Raw genomic sequence first — 27,002 nt, forward strand, 5'->3', positions numbered from 1 at the left:
TAAACCATGTATAAACTTCATGAAAGTCAGTGTACTTTACTCCTCATCCAACAGGTTTAAGTTTACAAGCAACTGGTTCAAGTTGATAAGACAAGATAAGACAAGATTTGTCACTATTGATACTTAAACCTTACTTTCATGTCACATGGATATACTTTATTTTTGTGGATGCAGAATTGTCCACAATGCGCATTGAGTGAGAGCCACTGCTGACTTTCATAAACAGGTATTTCGGTAGCCTGGAAATTAATTTACGAGCAAAATTTCTCATAACAATGGTATTATCTTTGGAATAACAGTGAATCTTTTCATAAATAATTGGTTGTATCAAAACATTTGCTTGCTAAGTCAGTTGTTAATTATCACTGACCAGAATTGGTCACTTTATTGATTAGGAGGAATTCTGTCATACATTCAGGTTTCCTGCATCACAGAAGGAAATTGCTCAGACTGTAGGATTGATTCCAGGTGATTGTGTTTGTGTAACGGTGTTTCTGCTCATGATGTGTCTGTTATCAGTCCTGTTAACACTCTTTGTGGAAAAAATGTTACTGATCCACTCATAAGAAAAATTATTATGAAAGGGATTCTCTTCTTTAAGATATACCTTGTTCAAGAGTGTAGTTATTGCCTCATAAGTATTTGATTACCTACAAAATGAAAGAGCTTTACTTTAAAATTTAACACAAAATTTACAAAGCATCTTATGAAAAGATTTTGAGATAATAATGACATCAATTGTTCCTTTTGTTCAGTTCATCCTAAAACAGTGTCACAGATGTTTTCTGGTATTATGCATATTCCCGATTACAGAAGGCTGCATCAAGGTTTATTTGTGACAAACTTCAAACAAATGTTATTTTTGGTTTCTTTGTTCATACTAACAAAAAAGACAATGGCAAAGTCAGTGTTGTAAGGCTATTTATTATTTTAACAACGTTTTATGCTCATAATTATAAATTTATTAATAATAAGCCTCTTTTTAATTTTTTAAGGAGTTTGAACTGTGCCTTAAATCGATTGAGCCTACAAAAACAAAAAGACAGAAGAGACTTTGAGCGCATGTGGTAAGTTACATATATAACGAAGTGTTTCTGTCTTTCTTTCTTTCTTTCCCCCTGGTAACTGTAACTTTGCGCTATTATGTTGCAAGTTACGTCACTGGATTTAAAGTGAGATACTTCGTGAAATGTTCAGTGAAACAATTGATTGACACACACGCACGCGCGCGCACACATACATGTGTGTCGTTGATAGAATGGTGCGTTCTGATTGGCTGGCTGGAGTCTACGCAATATCTGTCCACGAGTTCCACAAGTCGCGAGCCCGGCCGTCGCGAGGCATTCGCTGTCACTTCCGCGCGTGCAGCCAGTGAGTGCGCCGAAACGTGAAAACCGTGAACGCTCGGTGAATTTTTAAACCTCTTTAATTGTCAGTTAAGTCCTCTCTCCCCTCCGCGATGGAGGCGCTCCTGTCCGCGCTCTTCTCCTCCCGGGAGCACGAGCGCTACACGCTGGACTGCATGGCTTACTTCATGTTCTTCATGGCAGCCTGCTCCTTCGTTACATTCCTGTTCGAGGACGTCCCGTACGGCCGCTACACCACCGGCAAATACGGATTTCCAGTGAACGCCAGGTTCGCCTGGTTCGTGCAGGAGCTGCCCGCCTTCCTGCTGCCTGTCGGTCTGATCTTTTGGGCATCCTCCTCCAAAACATCAGTGCTGGAAAACCAGCTCCTCATTGCCATGTACATGTGCCACTACACCCAGAGGTATGTATGTCACGTGCGTGTGTTTCTGATGGTTTCTTAACGTGATGCAGGTTTGCTGTCAATATGGATGAAGTTAAACTCCAGCGATTATGTAAGCCGGCTGAAAACACAGGGAGAGGGAGAGAGAGAGAGATAACTGGGTGTGTTTATTTACCAGTTACATGATCTTGCTGCTCATAACCAGCATGATCAGCTATAGACACATTCAGTCGATTACACTTCTGCTGTATAGATCTCCAGTGTATTCCTGAGTTATTATCTAGGTCAACACAAGGTGACATAGTAATTTGTAACCTTCTTTGAGATACAAATTTAAAGCATACTCCCCAAATCTGTGACAGACTGATCAACCACATCTTCAGGTTTGTCAATACAGTCCTGATTTAGTGTTATTAAGCTTCCATCCTAAAGAGCTCTGAGTTATATAACATCTACTACTGAGGTTGGAACATACTTGTATCATTGGGATTAAAGGTACAGTACGAAACTGGTTTTGATCATATTTATAACAGCTTCCACTTTATTCTACATTAATGACTCTTCAGCTCAAACAAAAGTTAATCATAGAGTTCCAGAAGGTTCTATCTATCTTTCTCACTTTCTATGCCTTAAATAGGAGGTGATCTCTAAGTGAAAAGGTACATGTACACTCACTTTTATAGACTGTACTGTAGCTCAGAATAGGGAGGGAAAACCCCTGCAGCACTGGTTATATATTTGGCCAAGTCAACTGTTTACAGAGCTCCATCCACATTATTTTAATCTAACTTTTATGTGATTTATAGATCACGCATTCATCTAACCCAGCTTCAAGTCCTCTTGAGAAAGCTGTGAGCATTGTCTCTCAGGTACAGGTTACCAGCTTTTCCAGTCACTTGATATTTTCATTTGAAGGAACTTTCCTGGAGCAAACAAATTGCCTGTTTTGCAGAGATTAGACAAGTGTAAAATTACTTTCCTGCAAAGTTAACTTAGTGTTTTGTTATTACAGCCTGTATGACAGGGCTATTCAGTTAAAAATGCACTTGAGCCAGAATTTCAGGCAAAGTTAACCATTTAAAATAAACCAAATAGAAAAGATAACAAGCACACTGGATGTTTCGTCACATTTGAAACACATATCTTAAAGACATTTAGATTTTTAAATACAAGCACATGTTAAGGTGCATCTGAACATAAAAACAAAGCGGCGATTAGAAACAGCATCTTATGTTTTGGTCACATCTGAAAGTGTGAAAGTGTGAAAGGGGATTCATACACATTTCATTCTGTTTCTCTGCAGAGCTCTCATTTATCCGTTCTTAATACGAGGAGGGAAGCCGACACCGTTCGGCTCATTCGCCCTGGCCTTTGTGTTCTGCAGCTATAATGGATACATGCAGATCAGATACCTGAGTCATTATGCGGAGTACCCCGCACACTGGGCGACACACCCGTGCTTCATTATCGGTACGTGTCTTTCAACTTTTTTTCACCCCAACAGAAATACAAACTGTTAGTCGCATTGCAAGTGATTGACAATATTAAAACAGCGTGTTGGTCAAATACCTGGAAGAAGAGTAGAATTCTTGGACAAACTACAATTTTTACACTTTGCTGTGTCGTCCCGCAGCCTGCACTGGATCCTCTGGGCGGCCGGTTTTGGCCCGCGGGCCGTATGTTTTGACACCCTACTAGCCTCAAGGCCAGTTTTAGCATCGTTGTAATAGGACCCAAAAAAGGCCCATGACCAGAGAAATGCCATGTGCTGATGTCAGGTTTCATCCACTCTAATGATAGAAGCACGGATTAAATTCAATGGCAGCCCTGCCGTTGTGAGCCCAGGGTGAATAAGGTGGAGGTTTTGGATTTTAAAGGCATTAAGTTCAACGAATGTTATGAGCTCTGGCTCCTGGTGAGTAGTCTTTTTTTTTTTTTTTTTTTTAAGGCAAATTTCAAGGCCACCAGGTTTCTCGGTTTTGAGGAGAAAGGCTGTAATGTGCAACTTCACCACTAGATGTCCCCATTTCCTTCATCCGAGCTCTGTAATTAACTAGAACCATGGTGATTGTGTTCAGTCAGGGTTGTGAAACAGAAGGTCGGTGGGCCAAAATTGGCCCACAAAAGACTCCAATCAAGCCCGGGAAATGATAAAGCAAAATGTAAGGAGTCATGCTGTCACTGCAAACCAAAATGCAGTGATGATAGGAACAACTTTTTGGGATATTTCACTGTATTTTGTAGCAGAAAGAATCATTTGGTTTTTTTTAATCTTGATATTGTAACACGTTTAATTTTCGGAAAACATACAATTTTTTAAACTTCAAAGGAAATCAGAAACTGTTGAATTCCTCTTTTCTACATATGCATTGCAATATGTAACGTATAATGTAATACACTGCATTACAAACTGTTGGGTTGCTGAACAAAGGCAAATCTTTCGCTTTTCAATATATCCAGGAATGTGATGCTGCCATTACACTTTACATTCTTCTCATGAAAATGATACAGATGTCTTTATTTCAAAATCTAATGTGTTATCCACACTCTGTAGTTAATTAAATATAGATTTATGAGATTTTTTTTCCCGTCCATTTTTGTGCCTGTTTTCATTTATATACATAGTTCTGACGTTTGTGCCATTAGACTCATAAGCTTATAAGTATCAAATATCTTCAGCTCTCCAATAAGGTCTGTGGAGTCCACCCTCCGTGCCCTGAGTCACCACCTCATCATGGTGGAAAAACTGTTGAGCCGGCTAAATCCACCGCGCAGCACATCGATCTCCTCATGTTGCTCTTGGAAGGAAAACAGAGAAGCGGATTTATCTAGATGTTAAAATGACTTCCTTTTAAATTTACAGCTTTTCTGTTGGACGCCTGTCAGTGAAACGTCCCAATCAAGCAGGTTTTGGCTTTGTCCTCAGGGTCTTTTCTGTGGCTGGTCGGCTGGCTGGTGAACGTGCACTCCGACCACATCCTGAGGAACCTCAGGAAACCCGGAGAGACCGGTTACAAGATTCCCAGAGGTAAGGATTTCACGACAGAGTCCAGACTTTTAGCGCACTGGCGTGATCGGCGCATATTCAACTGGAAATGAAATAATGACACAACATTAACGTGCCAAGTCCCGGACTCGGCGTGTCTGGATTCCCCTCGGTTGTAGAAAGGATTACATGGGAAAGCGAAGTTCAAAAGGCTCGACGCCGGCCGGAGGACGAGCTTGAGTGGAAGAGGATGAGCGTGATGAAGACGAGAAGAAACATTTAAAACTGCAAGAAGTCCAGAAGTAGTTTTCTTGTTAACTGATTCATCAGAACTTCATAAACATGAAAACGCCAAGAAAGCATTTGTAAAACACGTAAACTTCGCATTTACCATTCTAGCTTAAAAATGTCATCCAGCCTCTTCTCAGCTTCCAAGTCTAAAGTTTTTTTGTTTGTTTTTTTTTCCTGCCACCACCGCCGATCGGTGACAAGGAAGCCAAAAGAGCTGTAATCACATCTCGGCATCAAACGCCGCGACCTCCGTACGCTTACATGCTAATTTTCCAGCGTGGTGTCGTGATTATACGGGATCACAGTGTGAGCGCAATCACAGGCTGTCACAAGTTATCTTCCCCCTCCCCGCCTCGTCTTCTGCGAGCCCTTACATTAGTGTATAAATACTTGTAGTGTGTGTGTGTGTGTGTGTGTGTGTGTGTGTGTGTGTGTGTGTGTGTGTGTGTGTGTGTGTGTGTGTGTGTGGATTTGCTTTCACTGGCACTGACATTCTCTCCACCGCGCTGTGTTGATCGTAATCATGTTAGACGGCGGGCCGAGCCGAAGCTGGATCCCCGTACATTACATGTCTGTGCATGTGAACACCAGACCGATTGAATATTCCTTCTAAATACAGCACCCGGCTGTGCTCGTGACCTCTTTTTTTTTATGACTTGTTTTTCATGAGAAAGTGGAAATTTCTGCCGGTCGTGACTAATTCAGATGTCGGGCTCGACATTTTTAATATGTTTGCCGATCTAATTAAAGGGACGGTTTGTGTATGTATCGAAAAAAAAAAGTACAGTTGTGTATGAAATGAAGATGGGGCAGTTTGCGTTATTTTAAGGAGGAGTTCTTGAACATTCGAATGTGTTTTGAAGGCAACGGCGTGCAGCAGGTAACATGTCCATATTTGCCCAACAGCTTATTAGCAACCAAAATGCCAATAAAACCAGACCAAAGAAATAAAAGCAAAGCAAGGGTGTTTTTTTTTTTTTTTTTTTTCCTTTTTGGCAGAGTGTGACCTTTACTCTGTGGAAATGAATGAGTATCGTATGGGATGTGACATGTAGGAAGGGGGTTGGGTAAACAACATTTGGGCTCATCTCCAAATTCCTCTTGACAAAAGGCCTTAAGGGCGGCGTGCAGTTAAAGCTACGCATTGGGCAGATTCGATCCAGGAGCCGGCCTCCCCCCCTCCCTTTCTTTCCATTCGCTAACTGAATCAGTAATCGCAACAGGTTCGCGGGGAGAGCGGCTCCCTCGGCGTCGAGCGTAGCCACAACAATAGCACCTTGGGCCTGAACTCGCGCTGAACCCGCAGAAACAATCCGTCCCGGACCCCGAAGGAAAATAGAAGTGGAGAAAGGCGAGGCGGGAGGAAGCCGCGAGCTTTGTTGCTCCAAATCGACTTCCAGGCACGTCTGGAATCCCTTCAGCCAAGAATCTGCCATTTTCGCATAAGAGGGTCGCAGCGGCGAGAGTCCTCGCTGCCTCCACATCACAGATAACACAAATGTCACTGCTTTATGATATGGAATGGTCGCTCGCGAATAGATGTTTCTATTCAGTGAGGACGAGCACACCTGTCCTCACAGCAGTATCTTCCATTCACAGGCGGAGTGTTCGAATACGTGTCTGGAGCCAACTTCCTGGGAGAGATAACCGAGTGGACCGGCTTCGCCGTGGCCGGCCACTCCATCCACAGTGCAGCGTTCGCCATCTTCACCACAGCGGTCATCGCCAACAGGGCTGTGGCTCACCACAAGTAAGAAAAATAACACACTCACACACACACACACACACTCCGAAGTTTCTCCTGCTAATCGAAGGAAACGTCTCGTCCTTTTTATTTCTCACTCCACAGATGGTATCTTTCTAAGTTCGAAGACTACCCGAAAAACAGAAAGGCGCTGATTCCCTTTCTTTTCTAGAAAACACTGGGAGCTCTCAGCAAGCTTGAAAAGGTTGTGGTGCTTCTTCTTCCTAGTCCCCCCCAACCCCCCCCCCAACAAAAAGAACATTCCAGGACACCTCTGATGTCTGAACAAGCCCCAAAGATGTCTGCTTTCCCCCACTTGCACGCAGTCATGGCTGGACATGATCCCATCTGGGCCGCCAGCGAGCAACAGTTCAAAACCATCATCGCAGGAAGATCCTCATCATTGCCGTTACTTTGGTTGTGGTACCCATGGAGCACCGTGGAAAACTCAGCACAGTTGAATGCGCCGCAGCAAGCGCCGCGTTCGCAGGATAAGCAACATTTACCGAATCCTCCCAGAGGAAGCCGGATGGTGCATGAAGCGTACGTCGACAGGAATACGCAGGATTTATCACACAACACAGCAGCAATAAACTCTTTTAAGACTCTCCTCTGATCTGCACGCACGCCCAGACCAGGCATAAAACAGGAAATGCAAAGCAGACATTTAAAGTTTTTATTAATCCTCAAGACTCATCTGTTGCAAATCTTTTTTGACACCAGCTATTCAAATTAAATAGTCGAGCAAGGTGCCTTGAATCGCGTTCGACCTGCTTTATCCAGAGAGACTCTTCTACGGCCCTCATTGTCTCAGAAGAGGTCAGAGGATCCTGCAGTGGACTGCCAGCCTGTAGGTCATCTCACAGGGAAACACTACGTTTTATGAAGCACCTGAGGAAAAACCATGAAGAACATGCAAACTACACACACAAACACCAACTACAAGCAGGTCTGAACCATTCATGGTTTTACAGCTTCTCCATTATACCCCAATGTTTTAAACAGAGTGATTGAAACATCAGTTTTCAATCTTTTAATCATGATTAGAACTTTAGCACACATAGGAAAGCTTCTTGGGGAAATATTGTGCAGTAGCTTTGGGAAATTTATTTTTTTGACGCTCATCTTTTACAAAATAACTAATTAAAAATTGGGTTTTTTTATCACTTGGTAGCATATTGTTCCATCTTATAGGGTATTTGCTGGCTGTGATGCACAGAAATCATCTCTGAAGCGCTTTTAAGTGAAAATGAAAAGCCTTTGTTGCATTTCGGGTGTCTGTTTACATGACAACAATGCTTGGAGCCTCTGAAACTGAAACCACACCTTTTACATAATGAATGTCTGGCTACTTGCCATTGTTAATGTTTAGAGCGTGTTGTTCTCTGCGTGTGTACTTAAGTGTTTTTAATTCGATAGAAACAGCGCCCACTAGTGTCCCTGTGTGTCTACTGCATCATTTTCAGCGTTTTTGTCTTACATCGTCTTCAAAACGGTGCTGAGGCCTGTAGCCCGACGTAGCCCGTCGTAGGGCTACGACGTCTGTCGTAGGAACGACATAGCGGCGACGGGGAAGTATACTGAGGCCTTAAACGTGAAACTTTTCTGAAACAAAAATCGGCTTTCATATGGATCATTGTTGTGTTAAAGATCTTGTCCTGAAGGAAGCTCAAATCAACAGAGCACAAATGTCTGTCAGACTAATGTGTTGTAATTTTCTGGGTCCTTCAGTGAGTTGGAGTCAGGCACACTGCTGTCCCGAGGCTAAGGAATGTGATTGTGTTATGTGCAGATGGTGAGAGAACAAAACTCATCGATGTTCCTCACCATCTCCAAGATATTTAATAATGCCTTCAAAACTCATCTACGATCATTTGTTGTTTTAATTCAGTGCTGTTTAAACACTATGTATCAAAAATAATTTTTGTTTTTAAATAGGAACGAACACTAATTGATGTTGTTGCTAATAATGTTGATTTGAGTTTGTTTTTATATTTTAACCATGCTTGAATGACTGTAGTAGCAAAGGGTTTTTATTTTTTTTTATTTTAAAAGCTGTGCTTATCAGGAATCCGGGTCATCCTCTCACTTTGCGACAAAATGTAACCGGCTGCGCTTCTGGACTGCAAAGACAAGAGTCCACAGCAGGCTGCGCCTCTCCTGGCAAGCTGCAGGGTAAATCAAATAGAGATCAAGCATGGTCCTCAATAACTCAGCCATGCCTGAAATGAGGAGAAGAGAGAATTGCCTCAACACATCACTCCCGGTGTGGCCTCTGAGGAAGGAGGAGGAAGAAGAGGCGTAAAAGGCTGCATCGTGCTTGAAAACAGGCTTTATTGTTTCATCATGAGTCTTACCTTGAGCTAAATGCTGCTGCAGCCACTCTAACTGGATTATGCCTTACTTTAATGAAACTCAGAATGTAACCTAAATGCTTTGAAGTTTTTCATCAATGACAAGATACTCAGGTGTTTCAACACACATCTTCCTCATATTAAGTTTTTCCTGTTTTCATCACTACTCAGAACCAAGGTCATGTCATTATTACTGTTGGCGGCGTTTCTTTTCTCTCTGTTTCAATGCACTGTCTCATCAATAAATAATGTCTGAATGTGATGAAAAACGACATCTGCGAAGGTCTGCGCAGACCGACGTCCTTCACGTCCCCGCTGTTTCCCCTCCTTCTTTTCCAGGCTGTGTGATGTGTGTTGCCTCTTCATCCACGTGCCTCTTAACTGCAGCGCTATATTACACGGACAATATTTACCGAGCCTGCCATTTGCCTGTAGCACCATTCATTCTTTTGCATACAGCGGTGGATTGTCTCTTTATATGCAAAACATCCCCATGAAATTGCTTCCAACGTCGAACATTCAAATATACAGCCCAGCAGGCTGCAGATATTCAATATATACATGTAGGAGGAAAAAAAAGGCAGCGGCTCGTGAACAGCAAGAGTTCTGTACAAATACAAGTTTGATGAAATGTGATTTTTGTAATCTCATCTGTCAGAATGACGGGGATCAATACAGTGAGGAAAAATATTCAGTTTTCTTCATGTCAGGTCTTGAGCTATCTTTAGGTTTCATCATATGTTTTAAGAGGGGTTTCGTACTGAATTTCTAGGATATTTGTGTGACATTCACACAGTGACTACAAAATATTAGATACTTGCCTTTATGAGATTTTGCCAATAAATGGCTTTTTCTTGTCCAAAGTAATTTACCAAAACAGCAGACAAGAGGTAGCTTCTACATGAAGAAATGTATTACTAATGCGAAGTTCTACAATCTACACTTCTGTTGGTTGAGAATGCAAAGTGCACATAATATGAAAGGGCAGTTACTTAAAAAAAAAAAAAAAACTGTTCTCAACTTGCCTAAATCTTTATTTTGTTGCTGTGGTTCTGGAATACAAAAAGTTGTTGTTGTTTTTTGTGTAGCTATGTGTTTGGTTTTTTTTTTTTAAACCAAAACAGCACCCACTTGTGGCCCAGCACAAAAACTACACTGTTATCAGTAATTATCATTTCTTTGTACGTAAATGGATGTCACTTTAAAAATTTGTAAACACGCTACCTTTGTGAAGCGAAGACGCAAACACCATGCGGTTTCACTTTATACCTATAATAAGGTACTATAAAAGATTAAAGACTTTATCACACTATTCACAACTTTTATTTTTTAGTAGAAAGTACTCATTTTTGGTTGATAGCTGCACTTTATGATGCTTTTCATATCATATCATAGATAGCCTAATGATAGTGGGAAAAGGCATTCCCCTGACCCCCCTCCTTGGATTTTCTCCGCTGCTGTGAAGCTCTCTGGCGCCCCTCGGGGGAGGCTCACTTTAAAGACCACTTGACGAGGATGTGCACGTAGGGTCAGCGGTCCAGACTCGCCGTCACGAGCCTGCGGGTGGCTGCTGCTGTGCAGTAAGACGGGCTCCTCTGTCTGTTATTACGGCCCTCTTGTTATGCTATACCTAACCCGCGACACACCGCAGGCAAGATGTCGCTGTGTGAAAAAGCCAAATAGCTGCTGACGGTGGAAACGCAGCTTTCAACTAATGTGGGTTAAGTATCTGGAACATGCTGCAGCCTCATTACTATTCGAGCCACATGCAGCCTCAGACGAACGCCTGCTTCTTTAATATTACCGTTATACCCATAAACGTTATGGCGGCTCCTCCAAACCGGGCTCTGAATGCGTGAGCGAGCATCTCTGGCATCTATCAGCCATGGTCCAGTTGCCACCTATGTGGTAGTCCCACAAAAGTAACAATGAGGCAAACCAGCCTTGAAATCACACACACACACACACACACACACACACAATGCAGGCATTTGGCTCTAGCTGAGAATCAGAGGATGCGAAGAATAACCTGTTCAGTGTGTTGTGTCACTCAGAGGCCGGCTCACACAGTGGAAGATGGCAGGAGATGGAAGGAGGAGGTTGTATTTCTACAGGCGTACAGTGGGAGTGAGCAGCTGTCTGTGTGCCGGAGTGTGTTACATATCCTAGCCGACACACAGTTTGCTCCAGGGGGCTTTCCTTGACTGTGTCACATGCTGCACGTGAGTAGCAGAGGTTGGGGGCGGGCATTATGCAAGACACCATCTAACTCACTCTGTCTTTTTTCTCTCTTTTTTTTTCCACTCTCATCTGTGGAGGTTGCTGGTTATGCCTCATCCAGCTCGCCACTGCTCCATCGCGGAGCCTAATGGGTTTGGGAGGACGGTCGTTACTGGGCCGTGGCGGCACGCGGGATCTGGAATGATCAACACCACCTGCTGTGTGTTATCATCCTGAAATGAGGATTTGGATTCATTGGCCGCAGCGTGCGCTGTCTGCATCTGAAATAACAAACAAGGGGCTCCATCAATACATAGAGGAAAGAAAAAAATTGCATTATGGTATGGAACGCAGTTTTCTGCTGCTTGTATGAATGTGAGCTGCAAGTGAAGGGCCACAGGTTATGATTGTGGCCCTCAGAAGTAGACGATGACATTGTTTAAGAGGTGCATGCACCAAGAAACCAATAAAAGCCATCCAACATACTGCAAATGTATCAATACTGCGGATATATACAGGCACAATTTGAATTTGTGCTATTCAAATTGAAAATCACAGTTTAGATATGAAATAAAAGTGAAAATTCACTAGCGAATTTAAAAATGTGAATTCATTAACAGTCCTGATAATTTCTTACCTGGTAGCTCCAGGGCAAAGGTCAGAAGCACAAAAACTGGGAAGATGAAGTCAACGAAATCCTTCTCTTCTGAAACACTGCCAGTTTGAAGTGCAGATGCAGGGGGGGGGGATGAAGAAAAATAACATGACTCAGTCATTCACTTTTTTTTTTTTTTTTTTTGGTGCTTCTTGTGTCCAGCGAGATATTAATATTCAAAGCACACAACAAGTACTAATAGATAACTTTATCATACAAAAATTAATTTATACTAATAAAAACATACCTTCTTGCAATCATTTCTATTGTCAATTTGAACTGTGTATAGATATTATGAAATCAGAGAAGAAAAGTCAACAAATTTGAGAGAAAACTTTTTTTTTGTCTAGAGGAGTGTATCGCATTTCATCATCCATATAAATATATACATGATCATGTGCATCAAATTAATCTAGATTCAGTAATCAAACTACAGGAAAGTACTATAAGATTAATAAATAATTCTCATTATTTTGATTTTTTTTCAAATATATTTTCAGGCAGTGTGTACTTAAAAACACTGGAAATGTTATATTGGTTAATGGGTTCAGAACAAAAGTCATCCTGTTAGTATTGAAGAGGTTTTTTTTAAGGTGAGAGAAGGCAAATATAATTTTGTCAGACTCTATTTTGAGTAAAGTGAAAACTAATATGCAATGTAGATGTGTTTCCTTTCTGGGACTTAAACTCAGTGATGAACTTAATTTTAGTAGCTCTCTGTCAACTTTCAAAAAAGCTGTAAAATACAGAATAATTTAAGGGTTACAATCCAGACTGATCAGAGAAGGGGAATGTCATTATGATTATGGAATTTTCTGATGCTCTCCAGGTCTTTCTTTGGTTTTGTTGCATATGATCTTGGTCATTCCATAGACCATTGATAGGATGTGCATGGATAGGCTACTTCCTTCAGCTTTTTTTTTTCGGTCATTTAAAGTGATTTCTTGGTGTTTGTATTTTCTTGAATGCTATAAACCGTTTGGGGCCACTGTGGCTCAGTTACTAGTGGTCCTCTCCCAATTTGAGTGCTGCGGGTTTGACCCCTCCCCGTCTTTGAGCAAGACACTGGACCCCAGACTGCTCCCGAATTTAAAAGTGCTATATAAGTGAAATCCATTTCTCATTCATTCATCATCATATTAAAAAAAGGGGGGAGGCGGGATCTCTTGGTTTGCAGATTCTCAGATCCTTTTTTCAGTTCTTTTCTCCTTAATTTTTAGTTAAATGAAACATCCATCAAATGGAAATGACGGAGCGCTGAAGGAGTGGGTGGATAGAGGGGGGAGTCGGCTCAGAAACCCCTTACAGGGCGCATGCGCGTGGATTTGAAGAGAATACGCCATATTGAATTCCCGTAGGAATCAGCTAGCATTTTTTTTCCCAGCTAGCGGTGTAACGGGGGCCACTTTATCAATGGTCCTAATTCGGTTTCATGATCTAAGTCGTATCTCTTCGTAACCCCGGACGGCGTAGCGGGCCTCGAACGGTCCAGGGTGCGGCGCGGACTCGCCACGGGCTCGGTACTTGTTAGAACGGGGGTTGCCAGAGAGAGAAGTTGAATGGATCCGAGGGTGGCTTGGATTCAGCCCGAACAGAAAGGACCTGCGAACGCCTTATGGATGCACGTCTGGGAGACCTCTCAGGGAGTACGGACGCTGTCCGCTCAGCAGCAGCAGCAGCTCCACAATCAGAACCACAACCAGTGCGTGAGTTACGCCGCGCTGGATGTTTTGAAAAATGTGGCGACCGCGGTGGCATCGGGCAGCACCGGGAATGGCAGCAGCCATCACGGCATCAACGGCACCGCGGTCCCCCCGCTGGGGATAGCGCTGACCAACGGGAACGCACACAACTCCTTCCCCGTCGCGAGCGTCTCGGAGCCCGGTGAGGGGAAAATCCTCCCCCGGAAGACGGGATCCGTCTCTCCGCCGTCTCCGCAGGAGTCCGGGACGGACAGCCCCCCTTCCAGCTGCTCGCTGGAGAGGACTATGGGTGGGAATGACACGGGCAACATTAATAAAAACGTCGGGGGTGCCAACCTGATCCTCAACCTGAGCGACACCATGGACAATAACGTCAACCTGTACCACCATAACCTTCATCATCACCACCACCATCATCATCATCATCATCATCACCACCTCCAGCAGCTCTGCATGAAGCGCCACCAGCTCCAGCCCTCCGTGCCCGTAAACCCCACACACAGCCACCACCCGGGCCGGAGGAAAAGCGACAATAAGGCGAGCACTTATGGGATGAATTACCTGCTTTCAAACTGCACCAATGGGAACTACCCGAGCTCCTGGACACCCTGGAAGACGAGGAAGTACAACCCTGGAGTACTCGGGTGAGTGGACGTGCACATCACTGCCTTTAAAGGGTTAAAAACTTTGGTAACGTCTGCTTGTTACGACTGTTTGGACGAAAATATCGACGTATTGATGTAGTTTCCAGAGTTGGATGCATGATACATACGATGTCATTTCGTTTCCAACTTATATCTTACGGAGAAAGGCGTTTGATGCCTTTTTATGAAACCGTTGACCAGTGTTTCGGATTAACTGGTTTGCTTGTTAATTGGTGACCGACTTCCTTTGCCATTAACAGCAGATGTTAAAATAAGACTCGAAAAAGGCGTGACGCTTCGAAACTTTATTGTAAATGCGACTAAACGGCATTCGCTACTGATTTCCGTCGTTTTAATTTATTTTTTAAGCATCTGCAGCAACACGGGACGCTCGAAGGAGACTCACCGGTGAACAGGGGAACCAGATAAACCTAAACACCTTTAATCTGCGTTGTGGCTGACTGACGGCCGAAACTCATTTTGTTTCTTCTAGAAGTCCAAATTCAACACATTACAAACATGTGCGCATTTAAATACAGTTGGAGAGTCTCTCATTGGGATTTCAATATTTTTTCTGTCCGGAGTGATTTATTTAGAAGGCTTACACCGTATGTGTAGCTTTCAAATGTAATTCATTTGCGAGCATGATTTGGGAGACTAAAGCGGCTCAAACTGATTTAAAGTAGCAGAAATAAACAGAACAATTTAACTAAATATTGTTACACTTCGAATTTTATAGCCACAGATATTTTCCTCCTTTATCTAAAAGGTTGAGATAAATTTAACTCAAGTGTTGTGCAAATGAAACTTGGCTAGGTGTTTGCTCCACTGTGAAAGTGGCTTCTATGTAAAAAAAAAAAAAAAAAAAAAGTATTTAAATCTGAAGGGCTTTAATTTTCCCTGTTTGCTTCATTACTTTCAGTTGAGAAGGTAATTGCTCTGTTTACTCATTTATCCCAGATCACAGTTAATTCTTGTTTTTCCAGGTTATTTTTTTAATAAACCATTCAGGGTGTGTCTGAGTCTACTTAAAGTCTCTTTAATTAAAGCTTTACCACAGATTAACTTCGCTGTATAACTTTAATTTGATTTAGTTTAGTAGCTGTCCAGTTGCAGCCACCTGGGTTATTAAATGTATAACTAGAATAATTTTAATCCTTATGTCTTCCTTGGATTGGCCACCTTCTTTCCATTAAAGTAAATAAAAGATGACGTATATCTTTTTTCTTTAAATCATTTCATCATCTTAAAAAGTCCTCATATCCAGGATTTTAACCCTTTAACTGCTTGATATTGCATTTGAATGTTGAAATAGTTTCTAAAAAAATGAATACAATCAAGATGGGGTGATGATAAGAGGCTAGGATACTTGGAATTAATCCAATTTAACGTTTTTGTAGCCAAAACAGCCATTTGAACCCATTCTGCACTGTTGACATAATTTTGAAGACAAGAAGTGAGATTTGACATTTTTTAACCCATTATATATTCAACCAATTCCTGATTTCATGGAATAGTGAATTTTTTGCCAGGGATTAGCAGGATTTATCCATCTCCTCAAATTTCTTTTTGTTTTGTTCTCTTACGATTTATCTTTGATGGCTTTTGCCATGGCACAATCTCTCCCAAACCAAGTGAGGATGGTTGTGCTCGCTGGTTGAATTCTTTTTGTACTTGTTCATTACAAATTTACCACATGTTTAATACCAGCTAACCTGGTGGTTTTAAGAGGTGAATTAAAGCATCCCCCCCCCTCCAATGATTGCGTTTGTTTTCAAATTCAAGTTTTGGCTTGTGCACTCACTACTGTTGTTGGTTTGCCTTCAGGGCAGCGCTTTGATGCTACGCAAGACGAGGGAATGGCAGTTTAAAATTGAAAATATGAAGCAATAAATCTGTAATTACACTGATTTGATGTGGGAAAAATGTGTTTGTAACAGACAGCTGATAACAGATTGCTCCTGTTGTGAACAAAATTGATTAATGCTGAGTTATCAAGTTGTGATTGTGGGGGTTTCCTTCAATAACTTGCAGAGTTTTCACCAAATCGTGGCCATACAGGCCGACTGCATGTCCTCCAGGGCTCTGGTAATTATTTGTGACAGTCCCTCTGTTCTGTATTTCACACTGACATCATGGCATGCATTCCTCAAAAAATGAATGGCCACAGGGTTCGAACAGACTTCCTCTGTTCGAAGGCATTTGACTGGTCCATAATGTTTACTATATATGTATACGCTTCTTTTTCTGTCAAACTCAAAAAGCAGATAATGCTAAGCCTAAGCCTCTTGTGATTGATCAGTGTTTTTACTGCCTGTCTTCACAATCTGCTCCAAACCTCAGGTGTGTGTCTCCGTGTGTGTGTGTACTTGTATTTTCTCCTGAAGAAGCTGTTTTCACAGGAGATAACAATTCTGCGAAGTCCTCCTCGACCTCGCTGTGAACACTGTACATCTGGTGTGGCGTGCAGTTATATTAAGACCTATCATTACAGGATATACATATAGGCTTTGATTGTCATGTTCATGACAGAATACATGTCTGTGGAGAAAAATACTTACAGTATCACACAGTTGCAGTTCGGATCTACATGTAAAATTTTGAACATGTTTGTGCATTTCACCCGAGCACAAATGGCAGAATGTCACTTTTCTAACATACATCCAGTGCACATGCACCCGTTATGTTGTTGTGCTGCATTGCTCTGTCATCTATAGCGGGGATGTAAGCATAATTTAATTCAGAAACCACATACAGAATAATTTCATCTCGATGGGGGCAATAAAATAGTGCCATCATAACCTTTAAATTTAAAGCTGAAAGTTTTTCTTTGTCATGGCGCAGAGTATATGTGATGATATTTTCACTAAATTAAACACTAACTACTGACGGCCTCTACAGAAATCCAAATTAATGTTACTTTCTGGTGCAAAATACAGGGAAATGCTGAATCTTTCTGGAAAAATGTTTGTAGTGGAATCAGATCAGGTATAGACATTTTCTATTAGGCTTAGATATTGAGTCCAGTGCAAACTTTCGCAAAGTTTTGGTCTGAGTGTTAATGGTTAAAAAAGCAAGTATATGAAACAAAGCCTCTAAATTAAGAAGGAAAAAAGAGCAGCATTCTCTGTTGTGAAACAATGGCGCTTGTCTGCTAATGATGCTGAAATTCATTCACTGCAAAGTGCAACCTCACTGTCAGCAGCTCCCAGCTGAAAAATGAACACGATCTGTTGGTTTATTAAACTTTTCAGCTGCATTCAATTTATCTCTTACAGGTCAATTAAGAGATTGCTGTGCTTTATTTCTCAAAAGTTGCTTATCAAACTTTAATCATAACATGTAGACACACGCAGTGAGTTACTGTAGTTGATGGTTCAGGATATGGTTCATATTTATTGTCACTATCAAACTTGTTAAGGCAACAGGTATGTACAGGATGTACATACTTGATTTACTGGACATCATCTTTGTGCACAATGCTTTTCAGTTGTTCAGTAAACATTTATGGACAGAGTGCCTCCACTTCATTGGCATTTTAGAACCTTTTGGAATCTGCGATTGTGTTATTTTGGTGTCACTTTGACGGTTTTCTGTTGTATTTCTGGCCACAAAATTTCACATGCCGTGAAACAGCTTCTCTCACCTGCAGTCAGTCGTTTTTCTACACATCAAAGATAAAAATAGTGGATTCCAGAGTTCAGCTTGTGCTACTCACACTCTGAACTTTAATAGTATTCCTCCCCAAAGTGTGAATTCATTGTGTGGATCTGAAAGCTGCAGGAATGTTTACATGTTATTGTTAAATTAAAAAAAATTCAGCACCAACTTATGGTCCAGTACAGTATTTTCAACGTTTTTTCACATTTGCGTGTATTTTGGATCATTATCCTTTGCTAACGTTGCTGTGTGTGCACTTAGAACTTTGTGGAGTCGAACATGGAAACGAGACCTGCTGTCTGTGAACCCCTCTCACCGCACCACATGAGACAACACATTTTGATTTCTGTCTTTGTCTCCATCTGGACAGACTCCATGAAGAGGTGATGGACTTCTACAACTTCATGTCGCCTCGACCAGAGGAGGCGGCGATGAGGAAGGAGGTGGTGAACCGGATAGAGATGATCATCAAGGAGCTGTGGCCCACTGCAGACGTAAGACTCAAACACTCAACACATTTTAGTCATGTGATCTGTTTTTTTTTTTTCTCTCTGTCTCTACAAGAAGGAGGTTGGTACAGTTGGTACACTGCAGTGAGTATGAAGTCCTACAGATAAAGTCTAGAATGGAAGACCATAATTATTGCATGTATTTTTTTGTGTGCGTCTGCGTGTATGAATATGCTCTTAAACGTCCTCTCCGATCTTCTGGTTGCCATTCGCCTTTAGATTTGAGAGATGAATTAAGCAGAGCAGGCTTATGATGCCTTTTTTTTGTCAGAAACAACATAAAACATATTTTTATGATCTCTCTTGTAATGCTCTGCCCTTGATCTTGACTTCTGTTGTCTTTCAGTGTTTAATTTTTTCATTTTGAGTAGCAGTAATTTGGCCGACGCTATAAATAAAGATGATTAATATTCACACACACACACCACAGCATTGCTTTGGCTTGCATTAATGTCCTTAAGGGTCACTCTAAACTCAACCATATCTGCTGTTTGCCTCACCTTAAATTAACTCTAACCTTAAAGCAAATCCCCCTTTGAAAATGTATGATTTATTTATTTTTGTCTGCCACTTTAACACAATGGGCCACAGCAAGGACTCAAAAGTGTTTATACGTAATAAACATCATGCCATTGTGATCTTTAGCACTATCATGTAGGTATCGGGTAGCTCACACACATTTTTAGCTCATTTTCCAATAGTAGATCATAGTTTGAGTAGTATTAGTATACTAGTATATTTCCTGATCAGGTTTAATCCAAGGTGTAACCACAGCCCAGGTTTCTCTGGAAAGTTACTCAAGTGTGCCGAGTTGTCCTCCCCTCTCATGCCGAGCTGAAGCAGCAGACTCCAGGCTGCAACTCCGCATTTTTGCATTGAAATGACTTTGAGGTGGCCTGCTGTGAGTGTACCCCGGCCCCCCGCTGAGCCGTGGGCTGCAGTCGGGGGATGTGGGAAGACTCTCTCTTTTGTCCTCTGAATCAACAGCGGGGCTCTTACAGGTTGTTAGCCAGGTGTGACTCCAGTGGGGGGATCCGCCTTCACCTTTCAGTGCAAAGTGGTGTTTCTGCCGCGGGAAATCATGACAAGTAGTTCAATTAGAAGGAGACGTGAGCCGGGTTGCTGGTTATAAGCCGATGACTCTCGGTTCGTAGAAATGACGATGGAGGAGCCCGTTGCCGTCTGGGGAAAAATGCAGCGAAGCAGGGTTGATGTAATGCCACTCTCATTACTTAATCATGTAAAACACGCGCGGCAGTGATTTGTCGGCTGCCAGTCTTCCCCTCTTCCACTGTGAGCCACACTGTCAGGTAAATGGATCAAACCTCTGATTTGCACCGGCCTCTCTTTTCATTTCAACCTATCAATCCTGGCCGGTCCTTGTGCTGTTGCCTTGTCGTATTTACCAGACGGAAAGGGAAACAACTCCACTCGGCTTCCTTCTGGAGACCTTTTCCTCGCGGCCTCCTCCCCTAAGCACTGTATTTTTTTTTTTTTTTTTTTTCCGGGGCCATTGTATACTTGATTTGGCAGCGCGCGCAACTTGGCAGCGTTGACTGTTTTTGAAGTGGAATCCGGAAATACCTCGCTCATGCTAGTGTGCAGACATTCAAACTGGATATATACACCATCACCACTAATGAGGAGGGCTTGTTTTCTTTCCATGGTTGTTCAGAAGTTTTGTTGCCGAGTTGTCTGTGGTCAGAACGTGACCTGAGGAGCTGTGACAGGAATCTTCGTCATTGTGTTTGCAGGTCCAGATATTTGGCAGCTTCAGCACCGGCCTGTACCTTCCAACAAGGTAAGACCCAATCTTTCTAAATAGATGATTTTCATGATATGTGTGCGTTTTTTTTGTTTGTTTTTTTTTTCTTTGCTTGGCAGTGGTTTTAGTGATGATTCGACGTTTGTTTTGGTCTTCAGTGACATTGACCTGGTGGTGTTTGGGAAGTGGGACCGTCCCCCGCTGCAAGAGCTGGAACAAGCTCTTCGCAAGCATAATGTGGCAGAACCTTTCTCCATCAAAGTGCTGGACAAAGCTACAGTAAGTACACATCGCCAGAGGCAGTCAACACTTCAAAACACACACAAAACCTGAAAATGTATGAACTAGATATGACTGGGATGTGAGGAACAGCTTGTTTAGGAGCCTATTCTTACCATTTTTTTTATGGAAGATTGATCAAGTCTTGCTTGCTGTTTTGTTGTCACTGAATTTGGCATATACAGTTAACAAACCCAGTAGACGAGCAGTGAGCTGTAAGCTGTCAATATCCGAGGCAGCTAAAGGAGCAACAGTCGCCTGCAGTCAGTCCAGCACACAATCCGTGTCCGGATCGTTCACAAAAAAGCTCCCCAGCTTCTCACACAAGCATCTTAGCTATTTTTTAATTTCATCTTAAATTGATTTGTAGATTTTAAAAGAAATGGTGGCTATTATGGTTTATATACTGAACTTCTGGAAGACTGAGCAATCACAAATCATTGCGTCCCTCACTGGATACCGTCTGGTGACTTATCAAGTCTGTGGTGCAAGTGTAAAGACTATCGAGATGATGTTTTTTCCTGTGATGCTTTCTGATGTGCTGCGTGTATCTCCTCTCAGGTGCCAATCATCAAGCTGACAGACGAGGAGACCGAGGTGAAGGTGGACATCAGTTTTAACGTGGAGACCGGCGTGAAGGCAGCGAGCTTCATAAAAGACTACGTCAAGGTGAGAAAGGCTTTCAGATACACACACGCTCTGTGTGTTGTTTTAATCTGAGAGTCAGATGAGAAGGCAACGCACTGCTCAAAGAAGGCTTTTTAAAGCCAGTTTGTATTAGAAGGAACACATGATGGAAGAGAAGGAAAAGGTCACGTAGGCATATTTAAATTAAAAAACCACCGGAGGAGTCGCATAATTACTGTTTTACAGCGGAATCTAAATTCAGAACTTTGGAAATTCCCTTGTTGAATCGGGCCGGCCAGCAGTTTGCAGCATTACATCTCGTACCGCCTCATCTCATTTCCAAAGTGAAGTTGGAACCGACGCCAGCGGCTGCACTCCGTGTAATCTTGACTCAGCTCCACTCGACTCCCGTGCTGCCGAGGCCGCTCAGCAGAGGCTGACAGGATTCCTGCTGAAGGTGGACGTCTGCCTGCTTCAGTCACGCTTCTCCCCACTTAGGCAAGCGAGGAGAATCCCAGCTGCCCCGAGTTCCATCCAGCCGTCGGGTTTTCACCTTTTGTGGGTTGTTGTTGTTGCACGTTTGCGTTGGGATTACCTTGGAAATGCGTGTCGCGGCTTGAGAGCCTGCCGTTGACAGCCGCACTCAGACCTCTGGTGCTGCTCCAGTGCGGTCTTGTCATTGATAAGGTCACCTGAGAGTTATCTCTGGTACGTCAGGTTCTCGCACGGCTTCCTGTTCACAGAACTTCTTTCACGTTTACAGTCCTTCAAAGAAAGATGCCGGTCTGTACTTTGTTTTATGACATTGTTGCTCGGTGACGTCGGTCTTATCACACTCGTTTGTTACATTACACCACATCCACCTTCACCTAGAAACCTGCTAATATCAATGAAACGCCCAATTGAGCTGTGTCTTGTCTTTATATGCGATAATGTAATTGAATCGTTTTGTTTTGAGCTCATAATAGTTTGCTCACAGGAAGTCGCACAGTTTGGTGAAACGATGAAACGATGTCGAGACGGTGCACAAGAAAATTACAGAGGAGGCCAGAGCTACGTTTCCACTGAAACAGCAACCCAGCCTTCAGATAGATGGAAGGAATCCTCTGGGAACTCACAGCAGAAGCTGTAACGGCCCCCCTCATCAGATTTATTAGCAGGGAAATACATTATGAACTTACTGGTTCGTTACTCAAGTGATGGTTTCAAATGGACTCCTGTTTAAAAGGAGACATTAAACGCCTTTGAATTAAGAAAGTCATTCAACCGTCCTTAATCATTTTATGATTCCTTACACTGTCTTTTTGGGTAGGTCATTTGCTATCTGTAACTTTTTTAATCCTGTGTATCTCATCAGTAATTCTTAATGAATTATAGGACAGGAGCCTCAATCGATTCATCATCAGCCTCCTCGCTTCAGGATTCTCCCTGGTGCTTTGTTCTTTTTTTGCCTCGTCCACATTTTTTCTGAATCAGTCTTTCTCACAGCCTGTCCGTCTCTACTCTGTCTGCTTTCAGAAGTACCCGGTGCTGCCTTACCTGATCTTTGTACTGAAGCAGTTCCTGCTGCAGAGGGACCTGAACGAGGTCTTCACGGGGGGCATCAGCTCGTACAGCCTCATCCTCATGGTCATCAGCTTCCTGCAGGTACGGGAAGCGCAGCACACATGCTGGAAATCATTCGGACGCGTGTGACTCTGTAAACGGACATCGTTTGGGACCACAGGACTTTGCATTAACACAAACAGATCTCCTCTTTTCTTCAGCTCCATCCTCGTATTGATGCCCGCAACCCCAGCGAAAACCTGGGCGTGCTGCTGATCGAGTTTTTTGAATTGTACGGCCGCCATTTCAACTACTTGAAAACAGGGATCCGCATCAAAAATGGTGGCGCATACATAGCCAAAGAGGAGATAATGAAGGCCATGACGAACGGACACAGGCCATCCATGCTCTGCATAGAAGACCCATTGCTCCCAGGTTTGTATTTACTTCGCTTCACAATGATCAACATTCATTTCTGTCCTGAAGATGATGTACATCTATGAGTCAAAAAGTCAAACATGAAATGTTTCACCTTTTAAAATTGTGAAATTGGAAAAGAATCCTGCTGTATTGAAATTTTTTGGTTTTAGCACCATCTGGTGGCGGTGTTGAGAACGACACCACAGCAGGAAGCAGTTAAAATAGCTGCAGTACTTTCCGTCTGCACACATTAATGGGATTTTAACCATCCCAAAAAGCATGTCATGAAGCCAGTAAAGTTAGATAATTTAATAATGTGCTGTCGTCTTGTAGGCAACGACGTAGGGAGGGGTTCCTACGGCGCGATGCACGTCAAGCAGGTGTTCGACTACGCTTACACTGTCCTGAGTCACGCTGTGTCGCCGCTGGCGCGGTCGTATCCCAACAAAGACTGCGAGAGGTGAGAGTTGAGCTGAAGAGGGAACGACGATGGCTCAAAGTGGCAGTCCTCCCTCAATCCGTTTTGTCTCGTGTCTCCGCAGCACGCTGGGGAGGATAATCAGGTTGACGCAGGAAGTGATCGACTATAGGGAGTGGATCATTAAGAAGTGGGGGGGCAGGGATCTGACGCGGACGGACAACCGAGGTAAGAATGTTCAGATCGCACTCCACATCTTCGTTTATCAGATTTATCGGGAGCTTTTCTCTCACTGACCTCTCGCCGTCTCTCCACAGTGTCTCCACCGAAGGAGCCGGCGTCGGAGCAGGAGTCCTGTGTGCTGGGCGGCGGCGTCGGGTCAGAGGAGCAGCAGAGGGACTCGGTGTCCCCCCACAGCGCCGACTCTCCCATGTCCATCTCCAGCCCCCAGCAGCACTCGTCAGCCTCGTCGGTGTCCTCACTGTCGGGATCCGACAACGTAAGAATGCACAGAATGGCCACAGCCTGCCGAAGTCCCGCCGTGTTATTCTCTGCATGTGAAGTCAGAGCATCCCGGTCATGTGACTCTCCGTAACCTGAGAGCCACAGGTATGGGTTTTTTTTTTTACCCCAGCCTCTCTCACGCTCTTCTTTGATTTGCCAGGACTCGGACTCCACGCTGCCGTGCCCCCTCCCGCCGCTCACCCTGCCAGCGTACCCGTCCTTCCCGCACCTCGGCCTGGCTCTGCCTCCGGGCCTCAACATGGGCACCGGAAAGCCCGGCATGGGAGGACCCCACCTGCTCCTACCTCCAGGTTCACAGGTGAGGCGTCCGGCGGAGTGACGCGTCGAATCGTGCTTACCTGCTGAAACTGACCGCGGTCCCTGTCGTCCCGCAGGCTCGCGTCTCACTGCCCGGTGGTCTAGCCATGTCCTCTATACCTGGCAGACAGGTGTGTATAGACACCGGGCTCCCCCCCTTCTTCCACATGCCCCCCCCAGCCCATGCTCATGCCCCCGCCCCCTCCAGCCCCCAGCCTCCGCCCAGCCCCCACTCCAGCCACACACACAAGGTAGGCGCCGGACGCCACGAGCACACTCACATGCACGACCGAGACCGCCCCGCCTCTCACACGCGGGCGCACACGCTTTTCCCATTGCATTGTGTCTGAGTCTGATGGGCCGTCCTGTTTTTCCATCAAGTGTCACATCAGTCTCTCCTATAAAAACCACAAATGCTGTCAGAGAAAACCTCCAATTCATCGTACATCAGCTTAGAGATGTTACAGATATTCTGCTAATCTTTTGATTTTATAGAAATACACATCCATACAAGTCTTGTTAAAGCGATTCCAGTCCTCTGTGAAGCTATTTTCTGTGTAACATAGCAGACATTGAGTTTTTTTTAATTGCAACGCAGAAATTAAATCAGGACTTTCTGCAGTGAGCATCTTCTGTGTCCCATCACAAGTAGTTCTGCGTCGTAACAACCTAAACAAAGCGCTCTCTTCTGATGTCCTCGTTTATTTTCTCCTCTTCTCTCTCCCGCAGAACGGAGCAAAGTTCAACGCGAAGGGCTTCCACAACCCGCCGCTGGTCAACAACGCTGTCCTGGCCACGCGCGGACACACGCACACGCAGTACCACCGCAACACCTGGAGACGCCGAAAGAGGGACAGCCTGCCGGTCAGCCTCAGCAGATAGAAGCCACTCCTCCTCCTGCTTCTCCTCCTCCTCCTCCTCCGGCTCTCCATTCGTCTTGAATGAGGGCGCACAGGCAGGTCGACCTGGACCCCGAGACCAGCAGCCATCACTCTGAAGCTCGACACCATCCTCCTCCTCCTCCTCCTCCTCCTCTCTCTCTACCGTTCCATTTCTGCATGCCTTTACTTCACTGGGTGTTTATTCCCTCTTTGTTTTTTCAGTATTATGTTAATCTCAGTGTTGTTTTTCCTCGTTGTTCGGAGGTCCATTACTGCTTTCGTTTTGGGTCTCGGTGACGACAGCATTACCAAGTTCACTTGACCTCGTTCTGACCCCCGGAGCCAAGCTGCCCGCGGTCGCGTTACATTTCTTATAAGTTTACACACTTAAGAACAAACTTTTTTTTTTTTTTTTTTTTCCATTTTGTGCAATAATGTGTAGTTTTTTTGTTTTTTCTTCGGAAGTAAATGCTTATTTAATTTCGCGTGTGTATATGTAAAGGCATTTTATACTGTTATTTTATTTTTATAGAGTTTTAAATTTTGTTTACCTTTCCCCAGGCAGCATCTCCTGTGTGTGGGTGCGTGCGTGCACCTGTGTGTGTGGGTGCGTGCGTGCACCTGTGTGTGTGGGTGCGTGCGTGCACCTGTGTGTGTGGGTGCGTGCGTGCACCTGTGTGTGTGGGCGCGTGCGTGCACCTGTGTGTGTGGGCGCGTGCGTGCACCTGTGTGTGTGGGTGTGTGTGTGTGTGTGTGTGTGTGTGGAAAGGGCCTGCCCTTCCCTCCTTCTCGTGTCTCGACCTCTCTTTGAACGTGTTGCTTAAAGCGACTCCACGAGTGGAGGGATTCAAACTGCACCCGGATATACGAGGGGCGAGGATGACAGAAGAAGCACACACACTTCAGTACTGCCACCTGAAGAGTGTGTGTGCACGTCCCTCGTGGGTTTTTTTTTTTTTTTGTCCTCTTAAGGTAGTTTTCTGAGGATTTTGGCCCCACGGAGCCCGTTCTGCTCTTGTTCCTTTATCACTATATTTCTTGTTAAGGTCGTGGGATTGAGAAGGAAACAGTCTCACTGACTTGAGTTAGAGTATAAATAAAAAAAACAAAACAAACAAAAAAAAAAGCACTGACTTCAGGCGAGGGCAGTTTGTGTGCTCACTCCGCCTCAGACGAGGAGGACGGGAGATGAGACGTGACCCCAGGTCGGCTCTCACTGACGGCTGTAAATCAGTGCTGACCAACACTTAAGATGCTCAGCGATAAGTTCCTCCCTCTCTTTCTGGACAAAGGGAGAAGGAGGGAGGGGCTTGGGGGGGTGGGGGTCTTCCTGAACCAAGGACCCTAAGCGAAAGGGAATTTATATTTTGATTCCATTTAGGAATCTCGTGTATATTTGATTGCCAGGTACTTCCGCTAATTGTTTGCAATGCCTTTCTTTGTGTTTACTTGGAGCGTGTGTACGGCGTGTCACACAAACACACACACACACACACACACACACATAAACGTGCACAGACAGGACTGTCGGAGGCTGTGACTCGCCCTCAACACTACACACGCTGGTGTTATTACTATGCAAGTGGATTCTTCTAATTACTGTCATCTGTATTTTTCTGTTGGAGAACGAGGCGGGGCTTATTTTTCCACTTGTTGGACCGGAGCAACTCACGTAAACTACAATCCTCCCCCTCCCCCAATCATCCCCCAAGCCCCCCTCGTATTTGTAT

The 27,002-nt window shown here is 43.9% G+C and overlaps 2 protein-coding genes and 1 long non-coding RNA gene across 7 annotated transcripts; 2 read left to right on the forward strand and 1 right to left on the reverse strand.

The window, feature by feature from the left end:
- The first annotated feature begins 1,363 nt into the window (after nt 1-1,363).
- srd5a1 (steroid-5-alpha-reductase, alpha polypeptide 1 (3-oxo-5 alpha-steroid delta 4-dehydrogenase alpha 1)) lies at nt 1,364-11,331 on the forward strand. Of its 3 annotated transcripts, XM_030120922.1 has the most exons (6): nt 1,364-1,770; nt 3,053-3,219; nt 4,676-4,777; nt 6,626-6,776; nt 6,876-6,975; nt 7,261-9,434. In XM_030120922.1, the coding sequence occupies exons 1-5, from the start codon at nt 1,460-1,462 to the stop codon at nt 6,940-6,942; spliced, it is 798 nt and encodes a 265-aa protein (XP_029976782.1). In that variant the 5' UTR covers nt 1,364-1,459; the 3' UTR covers nt 6,943-6,975; nt 7,261-9,434. The 3 variants fall into 3 exon arrangements, with proteins under 3 accessions (XP_029976782.1, XP_029976780.1, XP_029976781.1); XM_030120920.1 differs by lacking the exons at nt 6,876-6,975; nt 7,261-9,434 and adding an exon at nt 11,179-11,331; XM_030120921.1 differs by having other exon boundaries at nt 6,876-9,434.
- On the reverse strand, nt 6,646-25,537 carry LOC115409660 (uncharacterized). Its single transcript, XR_003934009.1, has 3 exons — nt 25,397-25,537; nt 10,252-10,254; nt 6,646-6,656 (listed from the first exon to the last, which is right to left on the reverse strand). It is a non-coding gene; the product is annotated as an uncharacterized LOC115409660 (long non-coding RNA).
- Nucleotides 13,371-25,403, forward strand: tent4a (terminal nucleotidyltransferase 4A). 3 transcript variants are annotated; one of them, XM_030120917.1, is made up of 13 exons: nt 13,371-14,346; nt 18,377-18,500; nt 20,270-20,316; nt 20,439-20,559; nt 21,121-21,228; nt 22,705-22,833; nt 22,953-23,166; nt 23,485-23,611; nt 23,694-23,797; nt 23,887-24,068; nt 24,234-24,392; nt 24,469-24,642; nt 25,121-25,403. In XM_030120917.1, the coding sequence occupies exons 1-13, from the start codon at nt 13,559-13,561 to the stop codon at nt 25,271-25,273; spliced, it is 2,430 nt and encodes an 809-aa protein (XP_029976777.1). In that variant the 5' UTR covers nt 13,371-13,558; the 3' UTR covers nt 25,274-25,403. The 3 variants fall into 3 exon arrangements, with proteins under 3 accessions (XP_029976777.1, XP_029976778.1, XP_029976779.1); XM_030120918.1 differs by having other exon boundaries at nt 13,372-14,346; nt 24,469-24,522; XM_030120919.1 differs by lacking the exon at nt 24,469-24,642 and having other exon boundaries at nt 13,372-14,346.
- Nucleotides 25,538-27,002: the final 1,465 nt, after the last annotated feature.

The sequence above is a fragment of the Salarias fasciatus genome, chromosome 22 (assembly GCF_902148845.1).
Source record: "Salarias fasciatus chromosome 22, fSalaFa1.1, whole genome shotgun sequence".
NCBI lineage: Eukaryota > Metazoa > Chordata > Actinopteri > Blenniiformes > Blenniidae > Salarias > Salarias fasciatus.